This window comes from Saimiri boliviensis, chromosome 4, assembly GCF_048565385.1.
Source record: "Saimiri boliviensis isolate mSaiBol1 chromosome 4, mSaiBol1.pri, whole genome shotgun sequence".
NCBI lineage: Eukaryota > Metazoa > Chordata > Mammalia > Primates > Cebidae > Saimiri > Saimiri boliviensis.
This window is the reverse complement of record NC_133452.1, coordinates 117,392,795-117,412,260: the sequence shown is the minus strand read 5'-3', so window position 1 is coordinate 117,412,260 and position 19,466 is coordinate 117,392,795. Positions and strand designations below refer to the sequence as shown.

Here is a 19,466-nt window from a genome sequence, read left to right as displayed (position 1 = left end):
CCCACCTCAGATCTGCTAAATCAGAAACTTTGGGCCAGGCATGGTGGCCCACATCTGTAATCCTAGCACTTTGGGAGGCCGAAGTGAGCAGATCACCTGAGGTCAGGAGTTTGAGACCAGTCTGGCCAACATGGTGAAACCTGTCCCTATTAAAAATACAAAAATTAGCCAGGTGTGGTGGCATGTGCCTGGAATCCCAGCTACCCGGGAGCATGTGGCAGGAGAATCATTGGAACCCGGGAGGCAGAGGCTGCAGTGAGCTGAGACTGTACCACTGCACTCCAGCCTGGTTGACAAAAGAGAGACCACATCTCAAACTAAAAAACAAACAAACAAAAATCCAACTTTGCAATCTGGATTTCACAAATCTTCCAAGTAATTTTGATGCATGCAAAAGTTTGATGACCCTTCCTTTAGAACAATTAAGGTAAAAATCACTCTGTAGTGTGGATTAGATTGAAGCAACAGTTAAAAGGTACAGTAATTTAAGTGAGACATGATGAAAGTGGAATGTGAGGGTCATTATGGCAAACAAAATGAAACAAAAATTCTGCAGCTCTTAGTAACTGATTAGGTGTGGAGAAAAAGTGAGTAACTGCTTTGAAGAATGTGGTAGTATAAGAAATAGTTAAGTCAGTGTGGTCCAAAGTCCTTATCTAGTAGTCTGTACTATTTTCCCCAACAGTTATTCATTATAAACATTTTTATAAATATATCACCAAAATAAAACAAAATTCTTTCTATTAGTTTTACACGATTAATAATCCTCATTCAGAGCTTCCCATATATAGCTAACAGGTTAGCTTCTTGATTTTGTTTTCTTCCTTGACCTTGAGGCAACACCCTAACCTACATACCTAACATCACGGCTACACATATGCTTTCATCCATAAGGGAAACCTAATGAGATAATGTTCAATAACCAGCTGCGGTGCTGAGAACTTAATAGGTCACACTATTAGTTCTCTATGAAGGAATACCCAGAACGAAACAAACAGGCTCAAAGGAATAAAAAGCAATGTATAACCTTAATAGGTACACATAAATTTCAAAGATAATTATTACAGATATTATCAAAATTAGAATGCAAAATATTAAACAAGTACTTTCTAATTAAAACTCTTAAAAACATGGGCATCAACCCTGACTCCCTTCTCTCTATATCTCTGTCAAACTCTCTATCAACCAAATACTATTGGCTCTACCTTCAAAATATATCCAGATTCTGATGACTTTTTGCCACTGCCACTACCACCCATGATAAGCTCTCCCTTGGGTTATTGCAAAAGCCTCCTGTCAACATGCTTTTGCCCTTGGCTTATCATGGTCTGTATCAGGGGTAGGCAAACTATGGCACAGAGGGCAAATCAAGCCTATCATTTGTAATTTTTATTCAGACATAGCTACAGCCAACCCTTAAGTAATGTCTGTGGCAGTTTTCATGCTGCAATGGTAGAGCTGAGTGGACTACTGCATGACCCACAAAGACTGAAATATTCACTATCTGGCTCTTTGCAGAAAAACGTTGCCAAGCCTTGGTCTATATGCAACACAGTAGTCAGAGTGATCCTGTAAGAACCTAAGTCACATCATGCTATTCCTCTGTTCACCATCTTCGAGATAGTTCTCATTTGAAAGTAAAAACTGACATACTTAAAATTACCTGCTTGCGTTCCTCTACCTCAAGCATACTCCTGGCTGTGTACTTGCTGTTAACACTATTTAGAATACTCTTCCCCAGATACTGTGTTTGCTCCTCACTTCTTTAAAGGCTTTTTGTTCAAATGCCACCTTCCCAGTAAGAATTCCCTTTCACCGTACCTAAAAATTCAAACTATTCCTCCTTCTGAACACCACTTTAACTCCTTCGGCACTTTATTGTTCTCCACAATACTTGTCACCTGACATATTTATTTGTCTGTCTCCTTCTATTAAGTAAGCTCTGTGCAGACAAGAATACTAGACTTTTTGTTCATTGCTGTATCCCTAGTAGCCAGAATAGTATCTAGCACACAGCAGACATCAATAAATATTTGTTAAATGAAAGACCACAGAAATAATAGGTAAGTAAAATTAAATGATCTATGTAATACTGGAAATTAAGACATTCATAAATTTATCAGAAATTCACAAGTAAAAGGATTGTGCTTCTCAGTATTACTGAAGAAGGTATGTCAATAGGCTGAATTGCAACATAGTCATTACTTAGTGTTGTATTCTTCAAAGAAAGGGGTAACTTTCTAAATAAAGCTATCAAAATTATCACAGTTCTAGTAGAGTTGAAGACATATTAATCTTATAAAGTAAATTTAACTATCCTTAACTTTCTCATCTTCACTACCAAATTTTCAGACTATAAAACAAAAGGACCACACAGTTTTTTTAAAAGGTCACTGCCCCATGTTCTTCTGTCTAAAGAAGCAGATGACCTACATTCTCCAGAAGAGGGTTATCTTCTTAGTTATATACTATCAGAAAGCTAAAGTGAATTTCCTTCACTTACTATGGGGTAGGAAGTGTGAAACTGATAGTCCATATTCAAACCTGCCTTTTAAATTAAGACAGGAATATTCTAGCACCATTTTCATTTCAAATTCTATTTAGGGACCACCACTAGGCTCAGGGCACCACAGACGATATTAACAAAGATATTAGGAGACTGTCATTACAAAGCATCAGCGTCACTTTTTATTTTCGCTTTTAACACTTAATTTCTAGTGAAATTGTTTGACCAGCTTCATTTTAGCTTGTTAAAATTGGCTGTTCTTAACATGAACATTTTAACTTTAATTGCATAAATCCAACATCAGATATTAACTAGTGTAGTAATTCTTTTAATAACATCAGTTTTAAACAAAAGTAAGCTTCTCTGGCAAAACACATTTTTTATTTATTTGTATTTATTTATTTTGCTCACAGGCCAAAATCTGAAGGGCAGAGAATTTTTTTTAATCACTTGAATCCATTGTTAGTGACAATATAAGTGTTATAAACAGTATTTCTTCAGGAATCTCAGAAGTTCCAGTAGAAAGAAATATTCCATATTCTGGGAGAAGATGGTACCAGGACTTTAAAAATTTAATTTTTTAAAAGTTTCAGTAACTATCTTCCCTACTCATACTTTTCAACAAACTGGAAAAAAAGTCTTGAAAAATCAGCATCTACTTGGCAAATGTATGTCATTATCGTGTCTCTCCTTGTTTTATTCTTAAAAATGTGTAGTACTTTTTAAAAAAATTGTAGAAGTAATAAAATATATTTATTTTAAAAAATGAAGTGATTACTTCTTTCCTGAGGCACAGACTTTTAGATTTTGTTTATGCACAAAAGTATCCAAAAATGAGATAATATATACAGTCTTCCACTTACCATCATAGTGTTTACTTTTCTCTGTCAAAACATACAAAGTTTTATGATTACCTTGTATATATTGCTATTCAAAGTATCTTCATTGGTGGATAAGTACCCAGTTGGTTTCTTTTGTTTTGCTATTTCTTATGTAAACTTTGTGGGATTTGGATACAAGTTACTTAAATGAGATAAATTATGAATCTGGTTTCAAGACTTCTATCAGGGTAAACTACTTTAGGAGACAGAAAAGAAATAGGACAACTCTCCCTACCCCATGACTTGGGGTACGGGTGGATGAGAAAAATAAATGGAGGACAGAAGGACAGAAGTTCAATCTAAGAACAAAGGTTTCAGAACTTGGTCAGACATGTATGTCCATACAGATAAACTAACAGGCAGTTAAAAAATTAGAACAGAAATATAAGATTCTGAATTCTTGATTTCTTCCCCTTAAATTATTCAGCATAACTAGCTTATATACTGTCAACTCTCCAAATACCATTAATAAACCTCATTGATCCAGCAAAGCTAAGTTTAGCAGACCAACTTCAGTGAGGAAGAACAAGAAGAGGGAATACGGAGAAGAATATTTATAAGGTTTGAGGTTTAGGGCGGGCTGGACCTCTTTAATCAATGATTTACAAGGTGAGGACCTGGTTAGAACTGAAAAGATAGTTTTGGATTGGTAAAGATGATGAAATGAGAAGTCCGGAAGCAAGTCTTTTTGGGAAATCAGTCTTGATAAATAAGCTATTTTAGTTGTTTCACCACCATGAGTAAGAATTTCCTAGAGCAAGCATATAATTATGTTTGTCTGTTCTAAGTATTATTTAGCATGGAGGCATGGAAATATTCCTGCCCCAGAATTGTTTACCACAGTAATATTATACTGGTGCCAGCAGACCACATTTTATGGGATTAAAAAAGCTTTTAAAATTTATTGATCAGCTTTAAATGTTTTAGACTTTATTATAAATTGTTAAAATTAAATCTGGTACTCTAGAATAATATGTTGGAGTAGACAGAGTAAATATGAAAAAATAACCAGAGAGAAGTCAGTAAATAGTCCCATAGTGTCCATGGGGGATTGGTTCCAGAAACCACCCTTCCATCGCCACCCTCAGACACCAAAATCCATAGATGCTCAAGCCCCTTATATAGGAGAATAATATTAGCATATAATGTACTGTAAGGGTTTCATTCATTCATTCTTTGAAAAAAAAAAAAAAAAAAAAAAAAAAGCAGTTCTTGCCCTCTGCCAATATTTTGAGCTGATGTTATTCCTTTCATCAGGAATAACATCATTGGTTGGGCCGTAATCTGTGTTGATAATCTCAACACAGATCTTTATACTGTGTTGAAATGAGTCTATTTATACTCATTCTCTTGGTGATCACTCATCCAGTTTCACAACTTTACTTCCCATCTATCCCTGACTAATCCAGTATACATTTTCTTCTCCAGAACTCCAGATACAACTTGTTTGACAATTCAAGATCTCCACTTGATGTTTAATGAATGACTCAAACAAAAATGCTCAAAACTAAAGTCTACGTTCTCCCTCAACACATAAATGTAAACACTAGGTAGATGGAATCAATAATACAATTACTTTGCAAAAAGACTCAGGAGTTAGCCAATGAGAAATCTCCTGAATGCTGTTTAGTAAAATTCCATATGAAATATTAGATTTACAAACAACTTTTGGCAATGAATTTATGCTTTTAGTCCATGTGGCATTCAGCATGTGAGATTTATAAAGGTTATTTTTAAAAATGTGGTACAAATCCCAAATCAATCCTTTTATACTTTTTTAGTTATATAATACAATTAAAGGATTAATGTGTGAGGTGATGGATACCATATTTGCCTTGGTGTGATTATTTATTGCATGCCTGTATCAAAATATCTTGTGTCCCCTATAAATATATTTAACCAATATGTATCTACAAAAATTTAAGAAAGAAATCCCAAACCAAAACCACAGTAAGGGATTCTCCTCAGTTAAAAATTTCCTCACTTAATTCTCTATTTCAGTTCATATAATCCCACTAAAACTACATTTTCTAAAGGTTTAAGATTTGCTAGTTGCTAAATCTCTCTTCAAAGCATCAACACTACTGATCTCTAAACATGATACTTTATTGGATATTATAATGTTACAGTATTCTGTCTATTTCATTTTCCAAACTTCTGTTTCCTCCAATAACCTAGGTTTAGCCTTTTGACTTTTGTTTTTTCTTCATATTGTAATGACTTTCATTCCTTTATGACTTTAAACAACCATTTCCATTATATTTACAAAGCAGTAACATCCTTTTTTTTTTCACAATTTAAAGGACAGATGATGCAATAATGTTTCATTTTCTTGCTCTCAGACAAAACATGAAAATGTTAAGTGTTGAAAAAAAAATGGAATCCAGACACTTGCATTACAAGTCCTAAGTCTTAATATCTGTGCAACTTTTATCTCTTAGTGTCCTAGTTTCTCCATCTGCAAAAAAGAAGATTAAACTAGCTAGATGGTCTTTCTGAAGTTTTTTTTTCCTTTAACATTCTAGTTCATATTTTAAAAACTGTATACAACATATGCAGCTCTTTATGGCCTTTATTCCCATATCTATGATTCTCATACAAAAAATGAGGGGGGTACTTATGAGTTGGTGAAAATAAGTCAATGTGCTCACTTGTTACCTAAAGAAAGCTTGGTAAACAAGTTTTATTTATAGAGACTGTATTTTGAATTATCTCTTGTTTACTCCGGAACCTAAAGTTAAACTACTTTTTACTATATCAATACACATTTTACTTATTCTTTCTTCTTATTATTTGTAATAATTCTCATTTTCCCCCTTTGTACTTCCTATATATATAATTATAAGCCTGTTTTAGCTTTTAATTTTGTCTGCTAATTTGTTTATAATTCATGTAGTTTGGTTTAACACATAGGTTTCCATTTTAGCATTTGCTAAGTTGTCTTTATCATTTGTCCTCGTAATATGGTAGGTATCCTCAAGCTAAAAACTAACCGTATTGGTCATTTGATTATTTCTTAAGGTGATCTCTTTTCTCTCTTTCACACACACACACACACACACACACACACACACACACACACGTGTATGTGTGTCTATGAATAAGAGAATTATATTCAAATATTCCATGGTGTTACCACCATTCATTGTTATTGTAACATACCAAATATATTTATGTCCTTATGCCTTGTTAATGCAGGTTTGTTTCTCTGCTTGAAATATCCTCATGTTATTTTTTCTTTATTCATTTAGATTTAACTTCCTCTTTTGGATCCACAGAAAGGTTATACTGCCCCCCTGGGGCAGAATGAATCATTATCTCCTTTTGCTTTACCACAGCATTTTGCTTATAATTTCATTATAGCTTGCTATTTATTTATTTATTTATTTATTTTTGAGACAGAGTCTCGCTCTGTCACCCAGGCTAGAGTAAGTGGCGCCATCTTGGCTCACTGCAATCTCTGCCTCCCGGGTTCAAGCAATTCTCTTGCCTCCGCCTCCTGAGCAGCTGGGACTACAGATGCACACCACCCATGCCTGGCTAATTTTTGTATTTTTAATAGAGATGGGGTTTCACCATATTGGACAGGCTGGTCTTGAATTCCTGACCTTGTGACCCACCCTTGGCCTCCCAAAGTGCTAGCATTACAGGCGTGAGCCACTGTGTCTGGCCCTGCCATTTATATTTTCTTTTATTATAATTATTTATTTTCCTATCCGAGTCCATTAGGCTACATGCTTTTTGAAGGTAAGTACTGTATATGTGTTTCCTCTAGTATTTTCTCCTTCCCAAAATCAAACCCAGTACTGATAATGTCTTCTATTTTTGTCCATTAAGGTACATTGGTCTTTTGCCTTCATATTTTGACTCAAATATTTATAGTTTCCAAATGTACATGGTCTTTTAAACAATTATTTATTTTAAATATTATATTCACATTTACACATAAATTACCTATGTGTAAATGTCCCTTTAGAGTAATAGCATGTAAAATTTAAAACTTGACTCCTAATTTGCTAAGTTGACTCACTTTGAACATAAGCTATGCATTAACTGTCAGGATGAATTAAGTAACACTGTCATTTTAAGAGAACTTCATAAAAATAATAAGATAGGCATTCCTTATAAGATTACTGCTAAATCATTCTATTCTTTAACAGATTATTTTAAACACAAAGTACTTAAATTATTTTTAGATAAATGACTCTCATTTGAAACCTAACCACTATAAACACAACTAGGATTCCAGCAGAAGTTTCTTTTTCAATTTTTTTTTAAATTAAACTTTTAAGTTCTGGTGTACATGTGTAGAACATGCAGGTTTGTTACACAGGTATACACATGCCTTGGTGGTTTGCTGCACCCTTCAACCCATCAACCCATCATCTATCATTAGGTATTTCTCCTAATGCTATCTCTCCCCTAGACCTTCACTCCCGACGGGCCCCAATGTGTGATGTTCCCCTCCTTGTGTCCATGTGTTCTCACTGTTCAACTCCCAATTATGATTAAGAACATGCAGTGTTTGGTTTTCTGTTCTTGGGTTAGTCTGCTGAGAATGATAGTATCCAACTTCATCCATGTCCCTGCAAAGGACATGAACTCATTCTTTTTATGGCTGTACAGTATTCCATGATGCCACATTTTCTTTGTTGCATCTATTATTGATAGGCATTTGGGTTGATCCCAAGTCTTTGCTATTTTGAACAGTGCTGCAATAAACATATATTTGCATGTGTCTTTACAGTAGAATGATTCATAATCCTTTGGGTATATATCCAGTAATGGGATTCCTGGGTCAAATGGTATTTCTAGTTCTAGATCCTTGAGGAATCACCATACTGTCTTCCACAATGGTTGAATTAATTTACACTACCACCAACACTGTCAGAATATTCCTATTTCTCCACATCCTCTCCAGCATCTGTTGTTTCCTGACTTTTCAAATGGTTGCCTTTCTAACTGTTGTGAGATGGTATCTCCCTGTGGTTTTCATGTGCATTTTTCTAATGACCCGTGATGCTGAGCTTTTGTGTGTGTGTGTGTGTGTTGGCTACATAAATGTTTTCTTTCGAGAAGTGTCTGTTCCTATCCTTGGCCCACTTTTTGATGGAGTTGTTTTTTTCTTGTAAATTTAAGTTCTTTGTAGATTCTAGATATTAGCCCTTTGTCAGATCAGTAGATTGCAAAAATTTCTCCAATTCTATAGGTTGCCTGTTCACTCTGATGATAGTTTCTTCTGCTATGCAGAAGCTCTTTACTTTAATTAGATCCCATTTGTCTATTTTGGCTTTTGTCGCCATTGCTTCTGGTGTTTTAGTCATGAAGTCTTTGCCCGTGCCTATGTCCTGAATGGTATTGCCTAGGTTTTCTTCTACAGTTTTATGGTTTTAGGTCTTATTTTTAAGTCTTTAATCTATCTTGAGTTAATTTTTGTATAAGGCATAAGGAAGGGATCGAGTTTCAGCTTTCTGCATATGGCTAGCCAGTTTTCCCAACAGCATGTATTAAATGGGGAATCCTTTCCCCATTGCTTGTTTTTGTCACGATTGTCAAAGATCAGATGGTTGTAGATGGGTGGTGTTATTTCTGAGTCCTCTGTTCTGTTCCATTGGTCTATATATCTGTTTTGGTTATCAGTACCATGTCCAGCAATATTTTCTATGTTTAATAAATGTCAGATCACCTCAAATATAACCAAAATATTAATTTTAAAAGTCTAAAATGTTTAATATTGATAAGATAGCATTACACGTATTTTTAGAAATTGCTGCTTTAATATCTCTCCAAGGAGATTAACTTTTCTCACAAAGAATTTTAATTATAACATTATAAATTAAAATTTTTGTTTTTAAATCTAAAAATCATTCTCTAAAATGCTGTTACTTGCAATGAACACATGGCAAAGGTGTCATCAAATGTCTTATGGGTTATTTATTATATTATCATGTAGTCTAGCCAAATGTTGCTATCAAATATGTCATAAAAAACAATGTTAATTTTTATTTCTGCATGCTGAGATTTTCTAGTTTCTAGTTAGAAGGGTACTGCTATACAAGTCCCTCACCATCCCTCACCCTAAGGGTAGGGATGCCAACCCATTCCCATACTTACGTGTCTAATCCAGTGTCCTAATCTGCTTATCTTCCTCTATCATTATTTAACATATTCACTTAAAAAACTATCCTGCCGGCCGGACGCGGTGGCTCAAGCCTGTAATCCCAGCACTTTGGGAGGCCGAGGCGGGTGGATCACGAGGTCGAGAGATCGAGACCATCCTGGTCAATATAGTGAAACCCCGTCTCTACTAAAAATACAAAAAACTAGCTGGGCGTGGTGGCGCGTGCCTGTAATCCCAGCTACTTAGGAGGCTGAGGCAGGAGAATTGCCTGAGCCCAGGAGGCAGAGGTTGCGGTGAGCCTAGATAGCGCCATTGCACTCCAGCCTGGGTAACGAGAGCGAAACTCCGTCTCAAAAAAAAAAAAAAAAAAAAACTATCCTGCCATCCCAGATTTAGTTATACAATTTCTACCATCCTCTTCTAAGTACGTACTGGCAAATTCAATGTTTAGAGATGTGCTGTAGAACAACAACAACAACAAAAATTGGGAAAGATAAACCCATAAAACTGAAGGGTATGTTTTTGTACTTCAAAATAACATTTCAAAAAATGAGTCAACTAAAATGTTTAAGAAAAAATATTCAGTGGTTCAAAGGGAGTCCTTTTTAACTACTATAAATTAAACTGAAAAAGAAAAATACTGAATGTTACTCATAAAAAATTTACAGTCAAGTGTATTATTTGACTAAATCTTACTGACCTATAATATAAAAAATTCACTCAGTCCAGCAATATAGGGGCATTCTGAAGCTCTATCAGTCTAACATAATTTTGAAACCATGATTTGTTTTTTTTGTTTTTCTGCTGTTTCAATTCTACTGTAACAATTTGAACAGAATCTATTTCAGACCTTCAAGGTCATTGACTTCTTGGTTAAAAACAAATTACAAATCAATTAAACACGAATTTTTCATTCTATTTTCATCTAGCTAAAAATGGCAACCCAAAGCACTTCAACCATCAACCTTGCTTGTGATGTACGTAAACATTTCAAAGTAAAAAATCTTGAACTAACAACATTAAGAATAACTGGAAAGTTCTGTTGTATTTATTTATACTAACAACATTTTACGATCATTTCTTCAGGCAAAATAAAGTTGTCCCCATCAGATGTTTATCCATATCATCTCTTGATTTTGCCTCTTTCTCTCAGTTTTAGTCTCTTCCCTTATTTCCCTCCGATTTCTGGACTATGTAGTCACCGTTTATTTTCTAATCCTCAACTTGTCCTTTGTTTTTCATCCTTAAATCTGCAATTCTACTTCAGTTCTTCAATCCATACCTTCCCCCAAACAATCTAAGAACTGATGGAGAAAACTTATGCAAGTTGTGTAGATCTGTTCAATAAAAATATAAAACTGATAATCTCACCTCTGTCCCTTGACATATTTACCTATCACTAACTTACCTTCTTCAGTTAGATCCTCTCCTAATCCGATTCATAGGCTATCAAAAGCTTTTCCTATTTCATCAACTGTCTACCCTATAGCCCACTTAATTCTCAGTACATGACCTGAGCTCATACTTTACAGCCAGCTGTGACAATTATACAGAAATGCCATTTCTTGCCTCCGGTCAGATAGTAATAAGTTACTATTGGAGGCCATATCCTTGCTTCCTTCCTTTCAATTTACAGAAAGAAATATCCCTCATTCTATCTAAAGCATTCTGTCCTGGATAATATTGGCCCATCATTCATCCTTTTGCTCAAGTCCCTTATATAAAACGATGTACTTATGCACATCATTCCACATGTTTTAAATTATCCCTAGATTACTTATAACACCTAACACAATGAAAATGCTATGTAAATAGTTGTCATACTGTATTGCTTTTTGTGTTTTTTTAAATTGTTGCTTTGTTATCTTTTATTTTTTTCCAAATTATTTCTGAACCAAAGTTGGCTGAATCCATGTATCTGGAACCCATGAATATGAAGGGCCAACTGTATATCCAACTGCTTAAACTCCACCTGAACATTCTTGAGATATCTCAAGTTAACTAATCATTTTTCACATTTTTCTCTAATCTTATTATTTGTTTCTTTTTTTGTTTTTGAGACGGAGTCTTGCTCTGTTACCTGGGTTGCAGTTCAGTGGCAAGATCTTAGCTCACTGCAACTTCTGCCTCCCAGGTTCAAGCAATTCTCCTGCCTCAGCCTTCCAAGTAGCTGGGATTATAGGGGTGTACCACCACGCTCAGCTAGTTTTTATATTTTTAGTAGAGACAGAGTTTTGCCATGTTGGCCAGGCTGGTCTTGAACTCTTGACCTTAGGTGATCTGCCCACCTTGGCCTCCCAATGCCTTTTTAAGTTCATCAGGCAACACCAAAATTAACCAAAGTACTCAGTAACTAGAGTGTCATTCTAGAATTTTCTGTTTCTCTTACCGTTGCTCTGCATCCAACAATTGGAAATTCTTTGAATTTACTTCTTAATTTTTTTATTTCACACCCTCATGACCACTGTTTAGTTCAGGCTTTTAACTCTCTTGGATTATTTTAGATAGCTCTCACTCCCCTAAATGATTTCCATTCTCTGGTCTCAATTTCTCAAATCCATTATCTATAGAACTGTTATAATTAACTTACTGAAAAGAAATCAGATCATTTCTTTTTACTTGAAACACTTTATTACCTCTTTAGTCACTTTCTAAAACCTTTTATGATATGACTACTAACTCTGCCTTCCTCCCTCCAATCCCTATGCCCCTAATTTAAAAGAGAAAACAAGACCAAACCAATGTTTCAAACTCTCTTGAACACATACCTGTGCAATTTAAGGTAACTGTTTGTACAGTTTATTCTTTTGCCAGAACAGCCTTCCTTTGGTGTGCATACCAGATAACCTTAAAATGGGGCTCTGGTATCTCTTTTCTGAAACCTTTCTTTTATGACGACCATTCCACAGTGATCTCCACAATGTAGAGTTAATTGCTTCTTCCTCTAGCCTATCCCTGTAACCTGTACTTGTTCCTAATACTCTATTATATTACATAGTTGACCTTGCTATAAAAACTCAGAATTTGTGTTTTTATAATGCATGATTCATGCAGAAATACACTACATTTGATACATGACTTTACCATAAAATAAAAGCACATTGAAGGCAAGTATAGAAAACACTTTTACAAATTTTGAAAGAATGAACCAGGAATCCTTAATCAGAAATGAATACTATGCATTCAAAGGAAAAAAAATCACCTAAACAGCTCACATAGAAAAAAAAAAGATACTCTAAAAATGCACAGAGGTTAAGAGGACAGAATTTTTGTCCAAATATACATATGATACTTAACAGAGTGCCTTAAAAACAACTGTATGTTTTTTTAAGTTAACTGCTGTTATAACTAACAATATTATTATTAAATTAAATAACTAGACTTGGATGAATTAAAAATTGTTCTAGGTCATAAGTACTTTTGGTCCTGGTACTAAGAACTGTAGATTCCACCAAACTCTTTCGTGTTTTTAAGGAAAAAAAAAATCACCTAAGAGTGATTTCTTATTACACTAGTAAATGTGATAAATAATAACTACACTTTGTTACTTCCTAAGAAATTTTAATGGTACTTTCGCTAATGCAAATCATTTCATCAACAAGAAATTCTACTGAAGAGATTTACCAACCTCTACTTGCTAGAAGTTTCCTTCTTACCACACAGTAAAACAAATGCATCAGATGATTAACACAGCAAAATGCCAGGAAATTCTTTTCCTACAAATTTATAAGTTCTAAAACAATTGATATAAGCTGCTTTTACCTTCAGGAGCATCTGCATCACATCTCTTTGGCACAAAAAGAGTTGAATTGCCTTTACGGTTATCAGAAGTTACATTAGTCTGAAAGATAAAAATGTAGTTAAAATGTAAAAACCACATTAATAAATACAATTGGAATTAAAAAGTAAGCACACTATGTACTGTATACTGTTTTCTACTAACTACATCTACCTAACATTCTAAAATGTAAATTTTATGCAACATTGCTCTTAGAAGAAAAATGATTATAGTAAATTAAATATTACAGCTTTTTGCAATAATACTTTAGGTACTGTGCTGAACAACAGGACTTCCCAGAACAAACAAATTCCATTTTTAGTACAAGTACAGCATCTGAAAAGAACGCTATTTTCAGACTGTTGAACATGCAAAGAATATCTTTTGTCCAAGCAAAAGCATAATCTTCCTTCAATCCTTCACAGGAGGATGTTTAATAATCATGACCTAGTGAGCTAGGTGAAGGGGATGAGGCAAGAAGAGAAAAAAAAGGTATAAGAAGTGAGAAATATGGTTCATGCGACTTTCCAAACTCAGGTCATTCATGTACCTCCATCATGATCTGTGCTTTACCTGTTTCGCCTACATTATAACTTACTATTTTTCAATGAAATAGCCCTTTAACACTCAACAACATTATGGATGATAGTGATTGAGGGTTGATATGTTTGTTAGATTTTTCTTTCTAACTGCATGTTAAAGTAAAGACAGAATGGAGGACATAGAGGATAAAAAAGAAACGATCTGGGCACACCGATTTTAATAATGAAAGACTCCACTAAAGCAATTCTTGAACAGGCCCTGAAACATAAATATGGTTTGAACAGTTAAGAAGTAGAGCAAGAGGTATTTTAAAAAGGAAACAAACTAAACAAAGCTTGAATCAGATATGGTCAGAATATTTTGAATTGTCAGAAAATCCAAACTTACTGTTCCATTAAAACTAAAAACCACAGTTGGCTTTTGAGAGATCAATAGCATCAGTAAATCAGCAGAACATATATGAGGATATCCATCATGTTAAAATAATGTCTAGTTATCTATAAATAAAATGTTTATAAAGCCTCTTCTAGAGGATTCATAGTGCCAATGAACAGACCTGCTGTGCTCACTAAAACTTTTTTTTGGGAGCCATATTATTAAAATTACTAAAAATGTTATTTTAGAGGAGTATTATGAGTTTTAATAAAGTGCTAAGGTAAAGCTCAGTAGCTTAGCACCACGGGACACATTTAAGGAACTATTATAATGAAATTCTGTGTGTTGTTTCAAAAAAAAAAAAAAAACAGTATGAAACAAATATAAATATGCTAAAAACTATAAATAAAAAACCAGTTTTAGCAATATTAAATTTAATCTGATAAGCTAATACCTTTTGCTAACCACTACAACTAAAATTTGACTTTAAATCTCACTATCTTTAAAATACCAAAATAATCAAGTTTTAAGTATTTCACTTACCTCTATTAAGTAATTTTGGCTTCCATACATAACATATTGGGGAGCAAGACTATAAATCATGTAGCTAGTGTGAAGGACAATAAGCAGAAGTATCATGCAGAGAAACAGGAGTGCTTGGGGCCTGGTTCTACCTCTTCTGATTTTATATAACTGGAAAGAAAAGAATGACAAAATTTCAACAATATATTTCACTGGTAAAGCATTCATTCCTGTTCTTGTATTATGAGAAATCATTTACAAAGTTCAATCAACCATTTTTTTTCTTCCAAAATATATTCTAAAAATTCTTAATCATCCCCCAAAATTTTAAGACTATGCACATGGTCTATTTCCAGAGAAATCTTCTAAACTTATTGTGTAAAAGCATCTGTTACATGTTCATGGAGCTAACTGTGAATTATCTCTAGTACTAGCTGAAGATTAGGAGTATGACTTTAAACTATAAGTATTAGTAATATGCAACAATTTTATATAATTTTTAATATAATGTTGCTTAAGAATAGACAATGTAATGTGTTTGTAAACATCCATTTCTATGAAATACTCATGTCATCCTTATACTTTGCCATAAAAATTAGTTTATGAAACATTCTGATATATTTACTAAAGACATTTTCACATGTATCTATACTCAAGAGAAATGAAAACACATGGTAACTGAAACATACAGAACCAGGCAACTTGCTTCATTTCAAAAGCATAGCATGCTTTTATTTTAGCAACTTAAGTATCACCTCCCTGTTTTATTACTAGATTGTAATACATGACATTGTACACTAATGTAGTACAGACTCCAATTCTAGATGGGAGATGACAATAAGATCACTTATAAATTTACATGTCCCAGGTTCTTTCACAGCAAGTAGTGGCATGTGATATTAAACATGAAAAGGAAAGCAGAAGTCTGCTAAGGATTTCTGTAAAAGTCTTGTTTTATTGATATAGTTGTATACTCCTTTCTCCTAACTACCTTTTTATTTTACAGAATATGAACATGATAAAGGAAACTGCAGCAGTCATACAACAATCATGACAGAGACACTCAAAGAATTACAGAGATATTGGACCTGACTTTTTTGAGCTTCTGAAGCAATACTAGATTCTTTTTTCCCTTAGCAAGAAAACTTTCATTAGTTCAAGCCACTATTCAACTGAGTTCTCTTTTATTCACAGCTGGAAGTAGTGTCTACCTGATATAGCTTCATTTTAAAATTGTTAATTCATCTCAAAATAAGTATAAGAAGAAAATAACCAATGACATGGTAATCTTTAACTATAATAGGCAGGGCTATCTTTTGGGCTTCAGTGTATCTATTGTATTCTAATGTGTTTCTGTTAAGAAATTATATAACTTTTGGACCAGGGTTTCTCAACCATGGAACTACTGACATTTCAGGCTGGGTAAGTCTGTCCTGTGCACTACAGGACTTTTAATAAGAATCTCTGGCCCCTACCCACTACCTGCCAGTAGCACTCCCCAGTTATAACAACTAAAAATATCTCTAGATACTGCCAAATGTTTCCGTGGGGTAAAATCACCCTTGTTTAAGAACCACTGCTCTAGATAAAAAGTACTTTTAGGTCAACATGAAGTGAAAAGGCTAGTATTTCTTTCACTTGTGGTATAAAAATACAGCTTCTATATTCTAAATCTAAGATAATTTGCAATAATGAAGATTACACACAAAATGAAAAAAAAAAACCGTAAAATATACTTACTCTAATCCAAAAGAACCATATGCCAATATTTCGAATTCCTGCCATTGAAGTAAAAATAAAGTACATAATAATAATTGTTATAAGAATATAATCAAGAGGGAAAACCTGAAAAAAAGATGAAATTAAATTTAGCATATAAACTATAAGCACCCTAACAGTCATATAAAATAAACTAAAAACCTCATTATTGTTTACAACATTGACCTTGATTTAGATTAGGCTACTGTGTTTAAAAAAAATCCTCAGAAAACAAACAAGTACCAAACTATTAAAAAAATTTTTAATACCATTATCCTAAGAAAAATCCTAAAGCAAATTAAACTACAACTGCATTTATCTATTAAATAAAAAACAATTAAACATTAATATAAAAAATAATTTAGAGAACGTCACCTTATATTTTATAATATATCTCAAGTCAAATTATGTCTAACATAAAAGTCCAGGGATATATCAATATAATGATATTTAAAGCAACATGTCAATGTATAAATTATAGGCAAATAAAAGTAAAACTATTGAAGAATATAAGCATATGTCAAGCTACTAATAGGTTTTTAGCATAATAATTTTATATGGAACAGAATGTCAGAATGTTTGCTAGACTCTAGCATTTTATATTCTAGCAGCTACAGTATAAAATGATTGGTATTTTACTTACTGTTTGTAACAAAGGCAAAAGCATATTCAGTGGATTACTCAGGTTAGCTCCAAAAATTATGAAACCAGAATCTATTCCAGCTGAATGAAGAGCTTTATCTAAACTAAAAAAAAAAAAATAGAAAGAATGAAATTTCTGTTATACTATCACATTTTTAGCAAATTTAGAAAAAATATCATAATTTAAGCATGAAAATACATCTGAGTCAAATCAAACAATGGATAACAAATTAAACCACATTAAATATCTCATAGATATTGTTCAATTGATGAAGAATAAAGAAATACTCTATTACTGAATGTTTTAGCCATTCTTTAATAGAACACTTCAAGAAAAAAAAGCTACTGAAGATGAATAGCCTACACTAATGGCATTCAGCACCAAAATGTATATTATCACAGAATTTGTATAAGTGCTTTAGAAAATGTGTCTACTGTACTTACTTTGACAAGAAGAGAGAAATTACAAACAGCAATGCAACTAAGATGAAAAATATTCCCCAGATGATCTAAAAGCAAATATATATTCATTAAAATATAGTTATAAAAGTTGATATTAAAAGCACAAACCATTATACTCAATATTAGTTGCTAGAATATGACAATGACATAATAAAAACGATCTAAAATACATTTTAATTTAGTATACAATTCCAGTCACTTATATCTGAATTTTCATTATGAAACTACTTGACTGAGAACATGTACATAAAAGAGACAAACCATTTGGTCTTCATTAATAAGTAAAAAAATGGAACTCTTTGCTAGACCAAATACAAGGATTTATTCTATTACACTGAAATGAGACTTTAATGTTGACTGAAAAGTACATTATGACTAACACACAGACACACAGACACACATACACACACAAATGCACACACACACACATGCACACACACCCCAAAACTGTAAAATGCAGTTTATATTACCCTGTTAAAATAGAAAATTCAGAACATTTTTTCCATTGAAGTAATAATATATATAAATAATATATATAGTGGTTAAATTATAATCCAGAAAAGCCTATACAAATGATATATTCCTGAAACAGTGCTAACAACACTGAAACAACTGGCATGCAAAATAATGTTTCTGTGGAAAAATGTCCTAACCACTGTAAGTAGTAAAACACCTTTCTCCCAATTGTATGAACTTTATTTTAAGATGGTAGAAAAAGAGGAAGAAAAATATTATAACTGAGTCTCTAATGAAAAGTTTCAGAATATAAAAGAGGTGAAATCTTCCCCAAGTTCCAGAGACAACTGTGCTAAAGAGTTGGCAAGGCCAGACCAAAAAAGGGAAGTCTCAGTAAGCACAGTTAAGTGTGTTGGGCTCCTCCTTTAACCGGAATAGATATAAATAGATCAATGAATGTTATGAAATCATGAGTGGTAGGGAGATTTTTTCATCTCATTTCACATGACTATTGAAGTAAATCTTAGAATCCTGATAGAATAGAATAAGTAACACAGGAACCTACCTAGCCTGAAAAGAAGATTTTTTGAAGTAATTTTGGACCTGTGCTCTGGGGAATTCTTCCGTTATGACAAGCTGCCTTTGGGGCTCACTGGGAAGAAGAGAGCTGACAATGAGAGGGGACCAAGAAGGCTACAGTCATCTCTTGAAAACAGAGTTATATTGCATATACTATTTTTCATGCTGGGATTCCACGAAAGAATTCATTATTTAAAAAGGGTTTCATTGCAAAAGATTTTGAAGTGACTCCTTTATAGTAACAAGTGTTCATTGATAGAGGGTATAAAGGAGTTATCCAATTTTTTTTTCTACCAGATTCAGGCATCTATATTTGGTACTGTGGTGAACTAAAAGGCAACAGCCTTATACTTATGATTCTCAAGTGAAACACATTTCTTCCTAACAGTTGTTAACAAAAAACAGTTTGTAACATGAGGCAGTATAACTACCAAGTACCAATTAGTAGTAGAAGAACATGATATAGAAAGCATTTGAAGTTAAGATTCCCTTCCTTTGATGTCCATTTTGGCAAAAAAAAAAAAAAAAAAAAAAAAAGAGGTTAAAAATTAAAAAAAAAAAAACAACTTCTTAGCTATCTTCCCAATTTGTAGAGATGACTGACTCAGAGTTAAACTGCTTATTCAGTGACCTAACAGAACACAGAAAAAATGTAAAATATATAAGCATTTTATAAAGACCAAGAAAACTATACATATTTACTAGAACTTAAATTATTAGTTACAGAATCATATTAGTGATGACTACATTGGATTGACCTAAATGCTATATATTACATTCTAGCTGTAATGCCAATTTGAAAATAAAAACTATAGAGGTAACATCAATAAAAATGGAGTAAGA

The 19,466-nt window shown here is 33.3% G+C and overlaps 1 protein-coding gene across 10 annotated transcripts in view; it reads right to left on the bottom strand.

Moving 5' to 3' along the window:
- The window catches only part of LMBRD1 (LMBR1 domain containing 1), a 170,111-nt gene that overhangs the window by 52,824 nt on the left and 97,821 nt on the right, over positions 1–19,466 (bottom strand). For all 10 annotated transcript variants that reach the window (XR_012517315.1, XR_012517317.1, XR_012517319.1 and 7 more), the window contains exons 10-14: positions 17,571–17,635; positions 17,128–17,230; positions 16,467–16,571; positions 14,748–14,897; positions 13,271–13,349 (exon numbers count right to left, since the gene is read on the bottom strand). Coding sequence is in view for 1 of the 10 variants with exons in the window: in XM_003926345.4 (XP_003926394.1) it covers positions 13,271–13,349; positions 14,748–14,897; positions 16,467–16,571; positions 17,128–17,230; positions 17,571–17,635 (502 nt within the window). In the remaining 9 variants the exon portion in view is untranslated. The remainder of the gene's footprint in view (positions 1–13,270; positions 13,350–14,747; positions 14,898–16,466; positions 16,572–17,127; positions 17,231–17,570; positions 17,636–19,466) is intronic.